This window comes from Carassius auratus, chromosome 2, assembly GCF_003368295.1.
Source record: "Carassius auratus strain Wakin chromosome 2, ASM336829v1, whole genome shotgun sequence".
NCBI lineage: Eukaryota > Metazoa > Chordata > Actinopteri > Cypriniformes > Cyprinidae > Carassius > Carassius auratus.
This window is the reverse complement of record NC_039244.1, coordinates 17,629,863-17,651,363: the sequence shown is the minus strand read 5'-3', so window position 1 is coordinate 17,651,363 and position 21,501 is coordinate 17,629,863. Positions and strand designations below refer to the sequence as shown.

General features: G+C 36.3%; 2 protein-coding genes across 3 annotated transcripts in view; both read right to left on the bottom strand.

Moving 5' to 3' along the window:
- Positions 1-21,501, bottom strand: part of LOC113118562 (nuclear receptor-binding protein 2-like) — a 465,395-nt gene that overhangs the window by 134,722 nt on the left and 309,172 nt on the right. The window lies entirely within an intron of this gene.
- On the bottom strand, positions 429-16,389 carry LOC113118590 (protein FAM49B-like). 2 transcript variants are annotated; one of them, XM_026287883.1, is made up of 11 exons: positions 16,236-16,389; positions 7,879-7,970; positions 7,140-7,261; positions 6,919-7,024; positions 4,610-4,746; positions 2,799-2,876; positions 1,945-2,061; positions 1,619-1,698; positions 1,372-1,498; positions 1,008-1,078; positions 429-899 (listed from the first exon to the last, which is right to left on the bottom strand). In XM_026287883.1, the coding sequence occupies exons 2-11, from the start codon at positions 7,949-7,951 to the stop codon at positions 833-835; spliced, it is 978 nt and encodes a 325-aa protein (XP_026143668.1). In that variant the 5' UTR covers positions 7,952-7,970; positions 16,236-16,389; the 3' UTR covers positions 429-832. The 2 variants fall into 2 exon arrangements, with proteins under 2 accessions (XP_026143668.1, XP_026143677.1); XM_026287892.1 differs by lacking the exon at positions 16,236-16,389 and adding an exon at positions 13,688-13,753.

The window sequence follows — 21,501 nt, the reverse complement described above, 5'->3', positions numbered from 1 at the left end:
AACAAACTCCTACTTCTGGGATGGATCATTCTCCTGACTAATCCAGCAGAGTCAGCTGAGCATCAGATGGACAGCCTGGAATTTCAGAAAACATTCTGGTTTGGTTTCTTGGGGGGAAAGTTGAAGAGATGCCAACTCGTAACAGGGCTAAATTTCAACCACGTTTGTTTATTTCTGGCTCTAAAAAAAAAAAAAAAAAAAAAAAAAAAAAAAAAAAAAATGAGGAATACAGCCTTGAATGGACATTATACAATGAGGTGCTGGAATAGACACTGTCAGGGGATATGAATAATCCTGAACTCTTGTTAAGTTAAAGGATGTGGGTTTAGAACTAATTCTTTTGTACGTAGTAAAGTGGTGAGAGTTCATGGTGATTTCAGTGGCCTGTGTCAGTGGAGCACTTCCTGTAAGAGCTGTCAGCCATTCAGTCTTTTTGCTTAAAATAGCTTTATTCATTTCAAAAAGTCATGTTAATAAAGAAAAATATATATATTAAAAAAAATCACATTAAATTGTTATTAAAAAAGCAACACATTATTCGTGGTCCAGCCTGGGCATTCAGTAAACTCTAGAAAACATGGAAAGGGAACGAAGCTCATCTTTGTTGGACGGCCACACAACAAAGAATCATCTTTGGAATGTAATGGCCACACATGACTTTAGTCTAACAGAGTAATATGTAAAAAAAACAAACAAGAACAAAACTACAACAGTAAAAACAGACTGATAACAGTAGCTGCCATATGATACATGGCTACTCTCATTGTATTACTAAAACTGCTGAAGCGTCTCGTCCAATGTATTCGAGGGGAAATACTTTTGGCAGACACAGTCAAGCTTGCAACATGTTTTTGATTTGCTTGGAGGTAGTCTCATCGTTCAAATGTTTTGTTGTGTACCTGTGAGTCGAGAGAACATTAAAACATAGCACATGGCTTTCAGCAGAAACTTTGCATCAAAATGAAGAAGTGCTGTAAGGTATAAGCTGTACTGTAAAGCTCACAGACCTGAGGGCATTGAGAAGCCCCTCCACACTGTTGGGCGGCTGATATCGCAGAACCTTAATGCATCCTTTCATCTATATCATACAAAGATAGACAATAACATTTTGTACTTGTATTTTTAATAAGGTTTTGTACAGTAATTAGCTTTTAATTTGGGTGATCTATAGTATTAAGCACATCGATTTTGTATAGTAAAAAAAAAAAACATTGCATTTAAATGAGAAATTACTGATATAAATGCTTATTTGGTGATTAAATGCATTCATTTTAAATCAATTAATCCACATATTAACGAAGTTAAATTAAATGAGTACATTTAAATAAGATAACTTTTGCTAAAAGGATCAGAAAGCAGAATAAGGCGTACATCGATTTTAGAGGATTTTACGAAAGCTCCAGCTGGATGGACATAGTCGTATAAGATGATCACCCCCACCATCACACGCAGACAGAATAACACTGTGTCATCACTGGCAAATCGAGTGCGGTACTCCCTGATCAATACACACACACACACACACACACACACACACACAGAGGATAAATGAACAAGTTACAGCCTGCTACAGAAGAAACAAAGGCCAATAGTTAAACATAAAAACATGTCAACTTACGGTGTCTCTAACATGACTTTACACACACTTGCCATCGTGCTCAGACAATCTGTTGTGTTCTCTACGGGCAGTTCTGCATGCTGAGCAAACGGAGAGAGCAAAATGTGTTCGTTACGATGGTTTTGGAAGTGAAAGTGATCGGGAAACATTCATGTATTGATGTATTGCCTGAAGTATATCATGTACTTTATTGAAACTAATTAAGTAGAATTTATTCATGAGCTTCTGGACTTGTTTATTATCGTCTATTTAACATCCATTAGAGTGGTTTGAGTTGTGTGAGTCTTGTTATAATCAAAATACAGCAGATTTTAAGAACCGCCTACCTTTGATACAAATTTAGTCGTGGCATCGCTTAACGTTTTCAGCATGGGCGTGGCATTGGCGTAGAAGAGAGACATGCGATTGGCCAGCTCGTTGTCAACCTCATTATGCTCTTCTGCCTGTAGAAAGAACACACATGGGTTTTTTGGTTCAGTATCTAAATGTGAAATCCATATTTTGAAAGATTTACTATAAAAGGGGTCGGTTCAGGTGTTGGGCTTTTTGGAGGTTACAGATGCGCTTTTCCTTGGTCAGCTTTCCTCAAGTAGTTAATCATGGAAATGGATGTGGAAACTGGGAAATTCATTTTAGCTGACTTGAAACATTTCATTCATTACTGTATGCTAAAATCTGAATGTAAATCCTGCTTAAATCCACAGACAGTAGACACGTCCAGAATTCCTAATACATGCTCTTCCATAGCCGAGCTAATGTTTCATGTGATGAAAGTGGCTGTCATAATTATTCCTTGCAGAGAGTGCTTTTAATTGGCGAGGCAAGGTCAACGATCCTCGGTGTCAACCCCTGCTGAGCCGCTCCCTGATGATACAGCACATACTAATGAGCCTGAAATTGTTAGCACGTGTTACCAACTCAACGTCAACCCAACACACTTCAACTCTGTGTCAGCTAAAAGATAAAAGATAAAACAACAGTTAAAAGATAGAGGATGAGATGAGTGCGATATCTCATGTTTCCCTGAGTCAGGATCTTGTGCCGCTCTGCCACCTAATGATCCAGACCATTAGAGAACAGAAGAGCTCCCATTAACCCCCGTGACATGGGGGAAGGGGTATTACTAAAACATAAGCGTCTGATAATGAGGCATATTTCCAAACGGAGCAGGTTCACTCACTGTTTGGTTGATAATACGCATGCGGCTCAGGGTCCTTCTGTAGTAGCTGAAGTCATTCTGGATGGCTGGGTTGGTCATCTGGAGAGACAGCAGGTGAGCATTTAAATGGAAAACTGGCAGCTGAAAATTGCATTTCTGCTGAATATGGGAATAGGAAATATGTAAACGCATCATTTTTTATTTTACTGTGAATGTATGAATTCAAGTGAGCAGCTAGAAAATCACGAGCATATGGCCATTTCATCCACTGCTGGTTTTTGTGACAGACTTCATCAGTGCAGTAATCTAGATAATAACAGATTCTCTGTGGCACCTTTGAAAGCAACTGAACTTAGTTTTCCATTAATTTGACTGATTGGTTACAACTGGACTTTGTGTTCCATTAGTTCAACTAATTAGCTAAATCACTACAGAGCTAATTATGTTAGCTATTTGGATACAAAATTCAGTGGCTTACAAATTATATCATAAACATTCTCTATAGCTATTGCATTATGTGTGATACAGTTATTGCCATCAGTTTCAGTGGTCCACAAAAGAAAAAAAGGAAAGAAAAGCTGCTTCACTGTAGGATAAACCTTAATATTATTTAGTTATCATGAATTCAAAATTTACCCAATCAATTTTCTAAATACATGTTATAGATGTACACAATTAAAACGGTTTTAGCTATATCACTTGACCTAAATGGAATTTTTTTAGGCTATATGTGTGGTTGGGAGTATCAGTCGTAAATTTTAATAATGAATGATTCCATTTTAAATCCTAATTTGAAAGGATATAATTGCATACGCAGACTATTACGATAGCTATATTTCCATCAAAAGCTGTGAATTTAACTAATGTGCAAAACTGGTTTCCATCATAGTTTATGTATATATATGTAAATATATCTAACTCAGATGAGTGCTTAATGTTTTTTGCACATCTTGGCATTTCCATTCAGCGTTTTTTTTTTATTTTATTTTTTTTATGCGATAAGCCCAAGGTGGATGGAAAAATAGCTAGTGAAAGCTTAGTTAAAGTAACCTCCCCCAGCCCCCATCACTGGTCCCCCCTCTCAAAAAGAAGTGCTGACGCCCTGCTCTAGCAGGAATGATAGACTTCTCTGTAGTGATGTATGCAGGACTTCACCAATCATTTCCACATAAATCCCGCCCCTGCAAGCTCACACTAATCTGCCTCCATTTTTTGAGAACAATGCCCACACCTCAAAATCCAATCAACAACCAATGTCTTATTACATATTATCTACTGTACATGTTTTCCTTTTTGATAATCCATTACACTCAATGTGGAAGAAAAGATCTGTCAGTATTTTTGTTTCACCTTGACTTGAAGTCAGCATTAATTGAAAATTGAGCCTGGATCTTCTGTTTTATGGCATATGCTTGACTTGTAGTCCACTTAAAGCCATCCCTTTCTTACTCACATTCAGATCTCCCTACATCCAGTCAATAACTGATTAATAGAACCAAGTCCCTGCACTACATGTGGCATTTTGGATGTATTTGTTGCTACTTGCATTTCATCGTGACTACAATATTAAATGCTGTGGTTTAAAGAGATATTGCACTGCAATATAATCACTGCAAGGATAATTATAATTTACAGATTGGTCAGATGTGTTAATTACAGATTTTTGTAGGTCTGAGATTAAAGACAGGATGCTGGAGTCCCACTAACAACAGTTTTGCTCCACATCCTCTCATTCTACCTAATTGTTGATTTCGCCCCTCTTTTTCTGGAGCAGGTTAGGAAGAGACGGATTAGACGTGCAGAATGGGTGTGGCCTGAGGTTGCCTGGTTACCTTCAGCTCATCGAAGCGCAGCGTGAAATGCAAAATCTGAGCGAACTGCCGTGCCAGCGCCTGCTCCTGCTCCAGATGTTGAGTTGGGCTGCAGCGCGAGCTGGTGAGAAACTCCAACAGGCCCTGCAGAGAGTCTTCTACACAAGACACAGAAGAAACAGAACTGCTAATGTTTTTGGTGGATAGAAGTATAGATAATACTGGGTTATGGACGCTATATTTTAACAAAAACAGGCAGAGAAACAGAGAGTGTCTGGCAGAGGAACACAGCAGCGATGTCAGGTCAGTCTGACCCTTTGATGTTCCTCCAGAGAGCGCTGCCATTGGCTGCTGATGATGTGTGATTAAGGGCCATGTCATGTTTAATTAGGTCATGGCCTGTTTTCTTCTGAATCACTCAAACCCACAGTCTTACAAGCACAAAACAGCCACACTTTCACAGAGCAGATCACATACTTTGAGACATACAAGATTATGAGACACTAAATATTTCTGGGGAAAAAAACGGATTAGCTAAACAAATTGGTTAATATGGTCTTTCCCTTTTGTGGCAACAAGTACAGGTTCAATCTTTGGGTTATAGTAGAAATTATATGTGATTTGTGACACACTACTTTTTGATTACTTTTGACCCAACTTTTTTATCACATTGATTTAAATAAGATAATATTGTATTATATTGATATTAAAATACAAAGAGTAAGAAAATATATTCCATTCATTGAAATTAACAGCATTAAGTGCATTAAACGTTACATTATGTCAAGGTTTCCCTAACTGGGGTTCATAAAGGTACTGCAGGGGGGTTGTGAAGTTAATGAAAAGTTAATCTTGAATTAAATCATAAAAATGTAAAGAAATTAATAAATCATTTTAAAATAACATAAATCAAAACAAAACACTTCCTAATATATTATTTGTTTATCTGCATGTCAACCGTCAGAGAATCAAGAATTGATATTGTGTGAATAATATGTAATCATGTAATCAATAAAAAGTAACTAATCTGATAACAGTATTTTAAAATGTAATTTAATGTAATTACAAGTTCTTGATTTTTGGAATCTGATTACGTAATCCAGATAACATGTAATCAGTTACTTCCCAGCTCTGGTTGTCAGACTTTTAGTGCATTCAAGGCAGATTTTTCATCAATATGCATGTTGTGTGGGAATCAAACTCAAAAAGCGTGCTTTTATTTAATCATGCTACATCAGTTGAGCTACATATGTATGCTACAGCTAACAAACTTTACCATAAATCTGATGTCACTAAGATTTTTTTTTTCTTTATAATTTTTTGCATTCAGTTTAAACACACAAATTCATCAAAAATGTCAGTGAATACATTTATAACGTTATAAATTTATGTTTTAAATTTCAATCTCAAATAATTGTTTTTTTTTCTATTCATCAAAGGATGTATCAAATGTTTTCAACATAATAATTTCAATATACCAATAATAAGAAATATTTCCTGAGCTCCAAATCATCATATTAGAATGACTTCTGAAGGATCATGCGACACTGAAACTGCAGTAATGATGCTGAATATCAGAAAACAGTCATTTTAAACTGTAATAATATTTCACAATATTACTGATTTTACTGTATTTTTCAATCAAATAATGCCTTGGTGAGCATTAAGAGACTTCTTTCTTTTTAATGGTTCTGAACAAATTAATCATGAAGTTACAGAAGATCTGGAGTGTGTATGTTAGAGATGACAAGAGCTGTGTTTTTGCTAGTTGTGGAGAAAGAAACTGTCCTTGTGCTAATCCAATGATGACGCACTGCTGCTCTGTTTATGGCTTGCTCCCTGGAACATGTGCTGAATCACAACAGAAATACAACTTCACGGGAATATTCAAATATGAATATTACTGTTGTACAATGTTTTGCAAAAGGTCATGTAGCTGTGATTCAACTGTAGGCTTGAGTCCTTTTTCATTACAAATGCAGCCTTGCTCATGTTACATTGCACATATTCATATTGACTTGTTATGTATGTATTGACTGCTGACGTGTGTGCTGATTCAGTAGTGTGTTTGATAATACTGATGAATTAAGCCTCAAGAAGAATCATCTCACTGAAAATCAAAACACAGTCCAGAGCAGATGCTAATACTACAGTATATGGTAAATGGGTCAGTGGACCATGTACCCCTGTGAGGAATTGTGGGAGAGTAGATCATTAAAATCTCCTCATTTATCACCTACCTGTATGCCTCTGGGTAAAAATAGCCATACATTGTATTATTTATAGTGTTGTGTGCTGTGCACATTAAAGCAGATAGAATAATGACATACCCAGTTTTAGAGAGAACTCATAAAACTTCTTCAGTTTGCCAACCAGGGGTACCACAGCGGCCCACGCACTCTCTTGCACATGCTCATCATTGGGATGCTGTATGGCCTGAGGAGACAACATGCACATGCTTAAACAGAAACAAAGAGAACTTGTCATGGAAAGTAACATAAAGCCCTGGCTAATGTCTAAACAATCTGAAGTGCATTCTGGATGTACGCACCTGTCTGATGGCTTCACCTGCTCCACTATATGACTGCAGGTCCTGTAACACACTCTCTGACTCTGTCAGCACCTCATTGACCTCCTCCCATACTCTCTTCTCAGCTTCTGTGGGCTTGGCATCTGCAGAGGAGAAATCGGCTCAGTCTTAAATGTGCTTCAATTGAAGACGGGTGTTATTGCTTAAATATTTTTTCCTATTAGAGGAAAATCATTTCATCCGTTGCAGCTTATAAGATCCAAGAAGTCAAATACAATAAATACATATAGTTATAACTGATAAATTCTTATTAAATATAATTATTGTTATTATTAAATAGTCTAATAGTAATTATTTATTAATGATATATGCTTATAGTAATTAATAATGGTTAACAGTAATTAGTAATAATAATTATTAATGTTATTTATAATAATAATAATTATTATTATTCACAATATAAATATTTACAAAATAGAGTTATATTAATAGTATAATTAATATAATTGAGATAATATATATATATATATATATATATATATATATATATATATATATATATATATATATATATATATATATATATATATATATATAATTGATTGATTTTTTATGTTATTTTTTTAATGTTATTTACAATAAAATATTCAGGATTGTTTCATTGTATCAGCAAAATTATTGTACATAAATTGTGAGTAGGGGACATTTCTTCCATCCCTCGACATCAGATAATAGAGGTTGTGACTGTATATTCACTTACTTTCAAAGTCCAGAAAAAAGTTCCCTCCGTTGTTGTCAATGTCTCGTGTGAGAACCTTAATCAGATTCCCCATCCCGAGCAGTCAGAGACCTCTAAAAGACAAGATAAACAGGAATGAATGATGATTTTTGCATGTGATTTGTGGCTTAGTTGCACTTTGAATCTCAATGAAGGTGTAAACACCATTTGATTTGCCTATACAAAAACACAAGCAGGTTGACTCAAGAACTGCATCAAGAATTGTGACACCTGTGCTCATGACAACAACATCTGGCCACATGTATGTGTGTGTGACAGACAACATCTGCTCAGGGCAATGCAGAAAATCAGGGGAGACCCAAATACTGCTGCATTACCCTCTTGAACAGGCACACCAGTTTGACTGCAGGTGAGAGGACAGATGCTGCTGAGAATGCAGTATGACTGCAGCACTCATGGGTGCATCCTACTGCAGGATCATGTCGCCCTCTAGCAGTCAAAGTGCTTCTATAGTTCACAATTGGCACTCTGTAGTCCCCCTCCCTTTGGGGGGAGGGCTGAATCATTGTAAGAATCATTCTTCCCTGAAAAGAGCACACTCTCTCTCATTCTTATTCAGCGCTCCCGCAGTGAGTCACTGCTTACAACAGATTAAATAACATCATGAAAAACCCGAGGATCCTCAAGAGGAACAGACAGACCTCAGAGTTTAGCAGCATGTCAACATATTCAAAGGTCACAGTCAGAGTTTTGTGTTCAAGCTGAAGAGGACTTTGCTTTGCTTGAAAGTAGGTAAACGGGTCGCTACAGTTTCTCACTGACCTACAGTGTATTCTGCAGTGTGGGGGGGGGGGGGGGTGTATTTAGATCTTGGCATACTTCTGTTCTCATGGCATTCAGAATTTAAGAAACCAAAGGGCGTAAATAAGCACTGCTGTGTTGATCTGTCTTGAACCGCCTAAGCCCCCCTTGTCAGCTTTACACCCCTCAGATTTGGGGGGGATGGTACCATCTAAACTGAGGTTGCTCATTTGACTACAGCATATACACCCTGCAATCCTATTGGCTGAGAAGGAATTCTGCTGTTTCCATGGAGCCTAAAAATATTTTTCAACCCAAAATGTGCTGGCAGCCAATAGGAGTAGAGCAAAGGAGTATTCAGCAGGACTTAAAAGAACCTGAATAAATTAATCATGAGTGCGGCACTAAAGAGACGTGTGACTCAAAAACACATTTCAACTCAAAAGTGGAGCAGTTTGACAGCTTTCTTGAATGTAAAAAAAAAAAAAAGATACAATCAAATTCTAGATAAACAAAATATTAAAGCTAAACATCACTCAAGGTTTTACCACGGGAAAGAGGTGTTTTTAGGTAGATGCAAAGCTTTTAAAAACTGAAAAATAAAATTAATAAATATTATATTATATTATAAATATTATATAAAAGTAATTGGTAACACTTTATTTTAATGACCAATTCTCACTATTCACTAGCATGCATATTAATAGCATGTTGGCTGTTTATGAGCATTTATAAAGCACATATTAAAACCTAATAGTAGTTAACAGGGAGAACTGGACCTTAATACCTGTAACAATATTGAATACGTAAATAAATACAACATTATTGGTTTATTCTGTATTCAGAATCTCAGTGAGCAGGGCCGAACCCCCAGTTACTATTAGCAGAATATGCACTCATCTTAGTTCATAACAGTGGTGCTGTACTGCATGAGAGAGAGAGAGAGTGAGAGAGGCTATAGATTATGGGTGTGAATGCAGTCTCCTCCCCAGCACTGCAGTACTCGTGCACCAGCGTTTGACAGCATGTGCCTCCACGTGCTTTGCCTCCACCACTACTACTGCCACCACCCAACCAGAGAAGAATACGACCCCACCCCTTTCCTCCCCGCTGCAGTGAGGCGGTCTGCGGCAGTGCAGGGAACACAGACAGCGCTCCTCTTGACCCAGATTCCACCGCTGCTACGTCACACTGCCTTAACATTAACCCCAGCATGACAAGACATGGACAGATATGCTGCAGGATCCCCCAGCAGACATGGCTAATAATCACACACACACGCCTCTGGCCACACAGAATTAATTAAAAATTAATCAAGCGAACACTTAATGTGATAATAATAAATGTAATATATACATACATTAAAATGACTTCATTCATGATTAATATAATGATTTATATTAATTTTATATAAATACAAATGACTAAAACTAACATTGTCTTCATCACCATTAAATATAGTAATAATATTGATGATTGTTAATAATATTACAATATTAAATTTTTAATATAAAGTCAAAATAAATTACTAACACTAAAACTGTATTTAATTGTTAAGATTAATAGTATTACAACATTAAATATAATCTTTAATATACATGTCAAATGAAATTACTAACACTAAACCGATCTCTATGATGATAATAAAAGTTAAAATCATATTTTTATATAATAAATAGATAATTTGTATATATACAATAATAATATTCTATTATGTTAGATTTCTTATATTACATATTGTAATATATATATATATATATATATATATATATAATATTTTTTCATAATATATATATATTTTACATAAATATCAAATAACTAATAACACATAAAATATATAATTTAATGTATATATTAATAAGTCAAGCATTTTATTATATATAAAATATAATTGTATTTTCATAATTATATGTATATATTTCATTATATATTATTAATAATTCAATATTAATCCAACATAAAAGTCATGAATTAATTACATAAACAGTAAAACTTAAAATATTTTTGCTCTGATTTTATTGAATTACATGTCAGCCCAAAACCAGAGCTTGATTTTCTACCATCAGGAGGGAAAGAGACACAGGCGTGGGTCCTGGACAGACAGACAGTCTACACATGGACACAAGTATGTGGGCCGTCCAGCAGTGACAGGGCAGAGGAGCGTCAGGCATGAGTCAGAGAGACAGAGCGGTCACTCCTTCCTCCGCCGCATGACGGAAATTCTGACATCTGCACCCTTCATTTAGACCCTATAAATACCACATGACAATCAGATTTAATCAAGAATTATTGTTGCTACATTAGCCATGAGACTCTGTCAGCTATGAAACAATATTTCTTTGATTTTTCAGTGATTGCCCATACTGCCTGAGAGCAGACAATCTTATTCAGATCCACAGCTTTAAACAATCTGATTAACCTGTGTTAGGAACACAGCTGAACTTCAACCTAAAAATGAAGCCCACATCTTACTAGACTCATGATGACCTTTAAATGTAAAGCTTAATATGACCTTTTACACAATACTTCACTTTTAAACATTTAGATCAAGATACAATGTTTCAAGGTGATGTGACCTTGAAATACTGTTTCATCTCTACTTCACAAGAGGAAGGTTACAGTATCAGTGAACAGACTCTGGAAACTGAAGAGTTTTATCGCCTCCTGGTGGACATCATATGCTATGTTTTCAAATGACTTCAAGCAGGACTTTGCCTTTCTGACTTCAGATCAGGGATGTGCAACATTAAGAATTCACTTGAGAATGCACTGTATATTTTTTAAAGGCACTTTTAAAACAGCCTCGAGATTGACCAAAGTGCTGCACATGAGCAGAATAACTAATACAATATAAAAAATGAGCCGAATAAACATAAGCAAAGTACACAGATACCAGATTTAAAATAGAAAAAAAAGATCAACAATTAACACATGCTAAAAGAAAGGGAAAACTGGTAAAGAGGGGGCCATTCAAAGTTGTACTGGCAAGCTATTCCACAGTCAAGGAGCCACCGCTGAAAAGACTCGATCCCCTGTGTGTTTTAGCCTTGAGCAAGGGATTGTCAGTAAGTTAAGGTTATCAGATCTTAAACTTCTGGGTGGGTAATAGGTACACAGTTACTCAAACAGGTATTTTTGAGGATCAAGATTATGTAGACATTTATACACAAATTGAAGAATTTTTTAATCAATCCCGAAATGGACTGGAAGCCAATGGAGGGCTCGCAAAACTTTTTAAGAAATTTAGCTGCAGCTGAAGTCAAGCTACCTGAGACTTGGAGATACTGTAAAACAAAATGATGCAATAATAAGATGAAATAAACTCAGATGGACCAAAACTTGTAATCTCAGTCTTAGAGTCATTTAGAGTCAAAAAGTTGTTGGAAAGCCAAAATTTCACCTCATCAAGGCAGGAGAGTAAAGTGTGTAAAGCAGAAGGGTCATTTCTTTTTATCGGCAATTCCTTCACTTAAATTGAATTTGCTGTCAATCAGGAAATTCGAATCTGAATGACAGAAACTAGAATTAAAATCGAAATTGAACATTTCAAAAGCAACATTTGTCAAAACTTTAAATGCTAGCCTAATGCCTTGTCTGAAAGTTTTGAAAAAAAAGTTTTAAAAGCCTTGAATTTTAAATTTTTTAATAGAATATGAGGATTTAAAATAGTTTTGTCACAAATACAAAAAAAATATTCTAGATAAACAAATTAAAAAATATATTTCAATTAGCTGTAACATTTTAACATTTCGTGTTTTTCAGATTAACATTTTTGAGATAGCGCCAGCCCTGAAGTTATCTATAGACATACCTGTAGCAGGCAGTAGCCTAGGGCAGTGGTTTTTACTTTTACTCCTAGGCCCCTTCCTCTCCTCTCTTTTCTTTTCCCAAAAGCCTTTGTATTCTAATGTTACTCATTATTAATTCCATGTCATGATTTTTCAACAAAACTAATTCAAGATAGATTTGAGCTTTCTGAGTTTTTTTTTTTTTTTTTTTTTCTTGCAGATATTCTTTATCGACTTAGAAGTTCTTAAAAGTAGCCTACGTAAAGCTTAATTACACAGTAACTTTAACATACATTTCAAACAAGACCACAGGGATATGCCAAAGGACTGCTACCGATCCATCCAGCATCACTAAGCACACCAAAATACAAATGAACAATGAAAACATTGTGAATGTGTGGAAAGCCAGTGGTTCGGAGGCAGCGGCTCAGTGTACAGTGTACAGCCAAGAGTGCACATACGAGGTCCGTTTGCATGAAGTGCATTTATTTGATCAAAATACAGAAGAAGAAAAAAAAACAGAAATGGTGTTAAACTGATCATTTTTTAAACTAGTAAGCCTTTGGCTATGAACAAGCCTAGCGTTTTGCACTTTTAAACGTCTATTAGTGCCTTCCTTCTTTTAAGGGGTGAGAATCGTATGCAGAAATAATGGTTGACACCTCTGCTTTTAAACTATACCAGAGCATCGCTAAGTGAAACTGGCTGGCTGTGTGAGTTTTTGCACTTACACTTTTGAGCTCTGAGTTTTGGGTCGGAGTTCATATAGATTTATAGACTACATTTCTCATTAAACCTCACAGGGACAGGCAATCCCTTGTCAACTAAAGGTCAGAAGGTCAGATGTCTGAAGTGTCATGTTCATAGAGAATAATGTTCGATACAGATCCTCAGGCCGGCAAGATGCTAGATAAATGCACTAATTATTAAAAAAGTGCTTGTTATTCACTGATGTTATTTTAAGGCCCCAGTACTTTCCTTCTGCTAAGAGGAGGGAAAGTTTGCTGCATTATATTGATTGCATCACATCAATCTAACCTTTGGTTTTGTAACCAAAATGAATTTAAATGAACTGTAAAACATTTTTATAAACTTTAACGTGAAATGAGAACCTGAAGTGTGTCAGTTTAGTTTGACAATACAAAAGCAACATTTTGAATCAGATGAAAAACTGAACAAAATATATATATACACACACATACAAAAACTAAAATAGTTAACTAAGAAAAGTCCAAACATACCATCATGAGCTTGTTTCCTCTCTCTCACAAATGCTTTCCTGCACTCACTACCATAACTTCTGCATGCTACTGAAATACTGGATTCACTTCTCTATACCTCTTCCAAAGAAAAAAAAAACAAGCAGCATGGAAAAATGCCACAGGCAGGAACATGAGAAACCGAACGTGAGCCGCAGCTATCAGGCCTGTACGAACACGCTTCCTCCGGCATGACAGCACAGGTGTTTCTGTTCTCCCCTCTGCTTTTTTTTTTTTTTTTTGCGCATGTACTGCGGAAAAACACAAATGCTGTGTGTTCTTAGACAGTCTTTAAATGTCATTTTACCACAGCATGACCTGGGGGAACAGATGATATTACAAATGTGATAAGTGAAAAGAGATAAATAACTGAATGCTCATATACTGTTTCCTAAACAAAAAGAACAATATGTGTTTACTTTGCTTTGAATCGTAGAGTAGAAATGCACGCAAGCTGCCCATATGAATGTATCTGGGGCAGTCCTCGAGCTAGCAGTAAAGAATAGAAACATGCTCAAGAGTTTTTAAAGAGCATCTGACCACAAAAAGGTGTCAACACACTGTTGATTCGTTTGACTGTGAAGACTGATAAACCGAGCATGTCCTACCACAAAGAATAAAGTTGAACCAACAACACTAAAAAGGGTAACCTCCTCAACAATACTCCTCTGAAAGCAAGATAGCTCACCGGATTTAAAAGTGTATTCATTCACCAATGCACTGTATACACACTCAATAACAACAACAGAATGAAATACTCAAATCTTGTCATTTACAAAGCTTCTACATGCACTCAAAAATAAGTCAACAATATAAAGCTATTTTTGATTTGGACACTGCATAAAAATTTAGTTATACAACCCTGCTAGACTGCTTCAGTTAGTCACACATGCCTTCAGGGCACGGAAAGTGGTACTAGACAAACCCCGCAGTACAGGAATGCTCCGCTAAATCCAGAAACACAGTCACAATCTGACATCTCACAGAACAAGGGATGCCACAAAGTAGCTGTTTGCACAGAGCAGATGCTATTGATATGCCATCTCATAGTGATTAGAGCTGTGCAGCTGTTTTTTCTGCAATACGCTCTTTCAAAAGTACCGTCTGGAAAAAAACAACTCTCTAAAGCTATGAATGTATTTTGTGTCCATCAGTATATATCAGTATATAGATCAGTATAACACTGTTTGTGATCTTTTCCCTTTTTACATAGCAAGTAATATATGGTAAGTTTAGATATACACTTAATACATGTAAAACATAATGCAGATATATGTAATGTAGATTATAACAAATAGCCTGTCTGCGGAGTTGACATCTGCACACGTCTTGGTGTTTTAATGCTGACCACTGGTTTGGAGGTTATAACGAAGGCTGCTGGGTCAATATTTATAGTTCATGCTTTAGTTAAAACCTGTGGCCTTGCGCATCACAGACGGTTCTGAAATCCATCAAGCAAACAATAAAGGTATTTGCTTGCATGCAGAATGTAGTTTATAGCTATAGGCTGTGGTTATCTGTGTTGTTTCCATCATGCAAAAATGGCATTTTAAGATGCGTTTCTCACTTGAAAAAGAACAAACTTTAGTATTTGAGTGAAAAAACATTAAATACACAAGTTACCTATGTGAACAATGTATTCATAAAAAGTAGAGGGTTTAAAATTATTATTGCCCGAAATTATGGTTGAAATTATCTACTCAAGAGTAAAACTTCACTGAATCGTTTTAAAACGGTTCACAAAGTGCTCTGCAAGATTCATTAATGAATCAGCCTGAATCTAAATGAATCTGAATCCTTATTCAACAATCATGAATATCTAGAAACGTCATGTAACGTTATGAAAATTCATTGGCCTAAAAGTGTGAGAACCCTGTGGTTACTTGAAATGAAGCGCGCAATTGTGGTTATGAACATTTTAAATGTGAAAATGATTTATATTTATTTAAATAAACAGTCATAATGGTTTTCTCTGTGCATCGAATCTTCTAGATTTGAAGCTGTGGCTGCTTGACAGCGAAAATGTAGGAACTTGATGTGCTTTGAAATGCGTGTTTTGAATAAACAAAATCAGGAAGTGGCATGATCTATTTGAACACAGAGGAAGTCTGAAAACTCGCACCGTTGCTTTTGTTCATAAAATTAGTCTCGGTTTTTATCATAAAATTCACTCTTTTCTGCTCAGCAGTAGACAAATACGCATAAGACAAGTGTATACAAGTGTACATAAACAAACATGTAACGCCAAAGCCATGTATCTTTAATATTCACCGTCCATTATGTGATCAAACGCCTTGTTTTCACACAAACGTTAAGTAAAAGATTCATATTATTTATTTAGAATCTTTAAAATTGTGTTTAAATTGTTATTGAGCTTTCTTTTAGTTTAGCTTCAGTCATTGTACACGCTGGCTGTCTTTATATAGTAGATTCTCCCCTCACCTGTGTGCTGAAGGAAACACACTTTCTCTCGCGCCAGGTGTCAGGTTGCATATTGGAATAGAATTGCAACTTAATCCATGATTCTTACCTTAATTTCCAGTCAATTCAGTGAAAAGTAAATATAGGGAAACGCTGAAGAACACCCTGCTCAGCGGATCATTGTGAAGTGTGTCTACATTTTCCGGATTGGCCAATCAGAAGTGTTACTTTTGACGCGCGGGTTGAGCTCGACTAGACTGTGGGAGCGCGAAACAAGCTCAGCCTACGTCTATAAAAGGAATTGATTTCGAGAGAGGAAGCTGACTAGTTTTACTATGCATGTAGCGTTTTCTTTCTGTTTTGGATCTACCTATCTTTCCTTTCACTTATGATGTTTGTAGCTCAATGCACACTGGAAGCGCAAACGATACGACGGAACGCTCGCATTGATAATGAAGCAACGTTGTGTAATGAAAATATCACGGAAATGCTTTAGTTCTTTTGCATGGTAGTGCTTTTGGTCGTTCTCTATTTCAAAGCATGGTGACTAACGTGCCCCAGGCTTTTCAGTAAAGAATAAGGTTTTAAATATTTAATTAATTAGTCCTAAATAAAACATATAAATAATACGTTTATATTTAATAATAATAATAATATACTATTATTCCATTAAAATAATAAACAAAATAGTAAAATACTTAGACTAGTAGACCTTAGTCAACTAATAGATCTACTTCAGGCTGATTTTCTGCATGAATAAGTCATTAATAATATCAAAAATAATTATAAAGAATTATAGAGTTATCATTGATGTTATCAATGTTAAAACCTTTTGTTTGTTAATGGTATTGATCTAATGTATTGTTTTTCATTCATTAAAAAGATCACTAGCGGATCTCAGACTTCTGGAGGGGATGTAGATTCGTAATAGTGAGTGGAAGTAGGCGGGTGATGAGCCTGTGGCTGTTCTATTTTCAAGCATCAAGGTCTTGAATTTGATGTGAGCCGAAACCGGTAGCCAGTGCAAGGAGATAAACAGAGGTTTAACATGAGCTCTTTGGGGCTTGTTGAAGACCAGACATGCCACTGCATTCTGAATCATTTGTAGAGGCCAGAAGAGCATTGCAGTAGTCCTAGAAATGACAAGGGACTAGACAATAAGTTGTGCATTTTGTGAAAGGGTCTGATCTTTCTGATGTTGTGCAATACAAACCCGCAAGATGTAGCAGTCTTTGCAATGTAGTCTGAAGGTCAGCTGGTCATCAAAGGTTACACCAAGATTTCTGACAGAAGTTGATGGGGTACTTGTTGAAGAACCTAGCTGGATGGTAAAATCATGCTGTAGATTTGGAGTGGCAGGGAAGACAAAGAGCATAGTCTTTGCCAGGTTGAGCTGTAAGTGGTATTCTTTCATCCATGCCGAGATGTTCACCAGGCGGCCTGAAATCCGTTGGATCATCTGGTTGAAATGAAAGATAGCTGTGTGTCATCAGCATAGCAATGGTAGGAGAAGCCATGTGTCTGTATGATGGGACCCAGTGATGTTGTGTGTATGGAGAAGAGTAGGGGTCCTAGATCTAATCCCTGAGGAACCCCAGTGACCAGTTGATGTGCTTTGGATACCTCCCCTCGCCCGGCCACCCTAAAAAGACCTACCAGTGAGATAGGATTCAAACCAGCAAAGTGGAATCCCTGTGATGTCTAGTGATGAGAAGGCAGACAGGAGGATTTGATGATTGACAGTGTCCAAAGCTGCAGACAGATCCAGCAGAATAAGAACTGTTGATTTATTGATTACTGTAGCACAGTGTTAGCTGAATGGCCACTCCTGAAACCGGAATGGTTAGCATCCAGTTTGTTGTTCTGTGAAAGAAACAATGATACCTGGTTGAAAACAAATCATTTGAGGGTTTTTGCCATGAATGGAAGGAGAGAGACAGGTCTGTAACTGTCTATAAGAGAAGTGTTTAATGTAGGTTTTTTGAGGAGTTACCCGAGCCTGCTTTAATGCACTTAAAGAGAAAAGTCAGAAAATAAATCTTAAAGTAAAAACGTTTTTGAGACTGAACCTCAAATAACTGCTTGAAATAAATAAATTAACAAATAACATGGAAACTAAATGGTTTCAACGTAAAGTCTTTATTTTAGCATTTGAAGACTTAATAGCCAAGTTTGATTTTTGTTCTGACTGAATTTACAGTGCAGCAAACACAGATGAAAAAAGGTACAAGAGAATAGGACTGAATCCGGTTTATTCACATAGATGTGAAGTTGTCCTTTTGACTGTTCCCAGACTTTAATATGCTACAATATTAGCAACACAAGAATCCATGATCTGTAGTTGTGCTGGATTGAACATCTAAATAGACAGACGTGGTCCAACAGTGGGCTCATCATAAGGGTCTAAACAAAACAGTCCAGGAATGGGACGTCCACAACTTTATACAACAAATCTTGAAGTTATTTTGTCTTGTAGAATGTGCCGAATTCCTGTTATTTATTCCTTAGTAAACAATTAATTGTAACATGATTTAAAACAGAGAAACAAAACTCATAATAAACTACACTTGAAGGGTCCATCCCTTTCTATGGTGAAACACTTTAGCCCTATAAATGTCAAATACTATCATCATCAAATATAGTACATGTGGCATTCATTGATACATCTTTATTTGTTAATAGAATAATAGTTAAAAATCAAAAATGAATGCTGGTCTCCCTGATAGGGTAACGAGAAAATAGGCAGCGTTAGTTCATTCTGAGTCATACCGAGTCAGTCACTCTCTGCCAGATTATCTTGCAGTTCATTTCAACTTAAATGAACAAAACAAACCAAAAGAAATCACATTCCACAGTCACTGTAAGCAAACAACAAAACATTTTTATACAAAGCCAACAACGTTTGACCAGTCAGATCCATGTATGAGTGAGGCTTTATAAATTATGCATTATTCATGAATGATAACCAGAGACCAGATGAGTAAGGTATGCAGTTGTATGATCAAATAAAATATTGAAAGGACACTTTCCAAGAGCTGAGGCATAGGTTTTGTCAAATTTGGCATTAAACGACAATGGGGAAAGAATGAAGCAGACCCACACATGCAACCAAGTCTGTAACCACAATAGACACTGAAATGTTTGATCGATAACCACTCTTCAGTGGTTCATTCTTAAATTATTACTGCTTCTATGTGGTAACGTCCTTGGATACAGCCACCATGTGAACATACTGGCTAAACATACGGGTAGAAAGTGGTAGCATTACACTAGCAATTTTCTAGAGAAGTTAGTTGGTCTCCTACCCACTGAGGCATTCAGAATAAAGATGATTTCTGGCTTTTTATGCGAGCAATGCAAACCAAATGAATGCACATTTTGATTGTTTAGTTATAGCAGATGAGATGTTCAAACCTTTTCATTTTGGTATTGATCCCTGACCAGAATCCCACTATGATGGGAATTTCAACAGTGGTATAGTATTTAAGTAACTTGTATTCTTGCTTCTACACCTTCTAAAAAAATCAAGAGATAATCTTTTTTTCTTTTAAAATAGTACACTAAAATGTCTAGAGTCACTCTGGCTCCATAAGCAAGCAGGGTTAACATATATATGCACACTTGTACATTATACATAAGTACATAAATATACACTTACATCTGTGCATAAGTATGAACAAAGACACAATTAAAATGGAAATACATATAATTCTATATGTGTACACATACACAAAGTTACAGCATACATGTTAAGTGCTAGATTTCCAAGTATAGCTACTGCAAACCCAGTTTGGCATGCTGGGTTGCGATGGCTACAATAATACTGGTAGGCAGGATAACACAGTTTATGACCAACACATAGTTTACACATTTCCCCCTTGAGGATTAAGGGAGCATGGGTTTGATACTTCATGTTTTGTTTGTTTGGAGTCCGTTTAGATTTCAGCAGCTTATGTACAGAGGCAATGCTCACAGTCCAGTGCGAGTCCAGAGAGAGCAGAGCTTGTGCCAGTTATACGCTGTCAGTCTGACAGAATGTGCACGAAGGACATTGGGAAGACCCCTTTCCTGTCAGGCTGACCCTCTATGTGCCCAATCTGTAAAAAGGCAAATTGATGAATGTGACCATCTGTCCAAACAATCTGCATTAACAAAACTGCATGCCACGGCACAGATTCACTTACCCACCACTCCTGGTCTTCCTCTCCTGTAACAATTATAACCTCCCCCTCCACAAAAGTCAACTCATCGTCATTATCCGCTTGGCAATCATAGATGGTTTTCACACGCCTTACTTTGTTCTTTCCCTGCACAGAGATGATCTCCAGTTATTAGAGTTACACATGTTGATCTTTTCCAGTATGCATTACTGTTTCAAATTTTGGGGTCAGTAGGATTTTTTTATGTTTCTGAAATAGGTCACATATGCTCGCCAAGGCTGCATTCATTAAATTAAAAATACAGTAAAAACATGACAATGTGAAACATTATTCCACATATAACATATAACTGTTTTCTATTTGATTATAATATATATAAAAGGTTTTAGTGTCACACGAACCTTCAGATATCATTCTAATATGCTGATTTTCAAGAAAGGTTTACTATTAACAATGTTGAAAACAGTTATGCTGCTTAATATTTTTGTGGAAACGTGACACTTTTTTTTCAGAATTATATAGTGAATAGAAAGAACAAAAGAACATAAATTACTTGAAATAGAAATCTCATGTAACATTATAAAAGTCTTTACTGACATTTCTTATCAAATTAATGTGTTCTTGCTGAATAAAAGTATTAATTTCTTTAAAAAAAAAGACTGGTCTTAAACTTTTGAACTTTTGACCTATAAAAAAAAAGAAATATTAATTGATATATAAACTAATGCCTTCTTATTTATTTTTACTTTTTTAAGTTAAAAGTGCACTTTTTAAGCTCAATATTATGAATTAAAAAAAGTTATATTAGGTTAAAAATTATAAAACAACAGACACAAATCATGAAATGAGTACAAAACAGAAGGCTGCTAAACTTAAACTTTCTGGGTCCACAGTACTTTTTAAAAATTAATGAAAATGTATTTTCACTCACCACTGTGTTTATTTTCCGTGGCATGGGGACAGGCATCTCCACGGTCCCTGCAGGTGCACCATTAGTGTCCTCACTGGCCTGTCTCGGAGAGAGCTCCTCCTGCTGACTGGACGACTGCTCCTCTGTCCGCTGGGGCTTTGGACTCGTTTCCTCCTGCGTTGTTTGCCTCTGTGTGGTCTCAGCTGCTGAAGACACGGTAGGCTTGGATGGGAGGTCGGAGAGCTGTGGCTTAGGAGGAAGATCCTTAAGCTGGGGTTTCGGGGGCAGGTCAGAAAGCTGAGGTT

Excerpts from the sequence above, each read along its gene's own strand:
- LOC113118590 (XM_026287883.1), bottom strand. The coding sequence starts at position 7,951 with ATGGGGAATCTGATTAAGGTTCTCACACGAGACATTGACAACAACGGA. Across the intron at positions 4,747-6,918 it reads TGAGTTCTCTCTAAAACTGG|AAGACTCTCTGCAGGGCCTG; the intron begins GTATGTCATTAT and ends TGTCTTGTGTAG. Across the intron at positions 2,877-4,609 it reads TGCGCTTCGATGAGCTGAAG|ATGACCAACCCAGCCATCCA; the intron begins GTAACCAGGCAA and ends CTGTCTCTCCAG.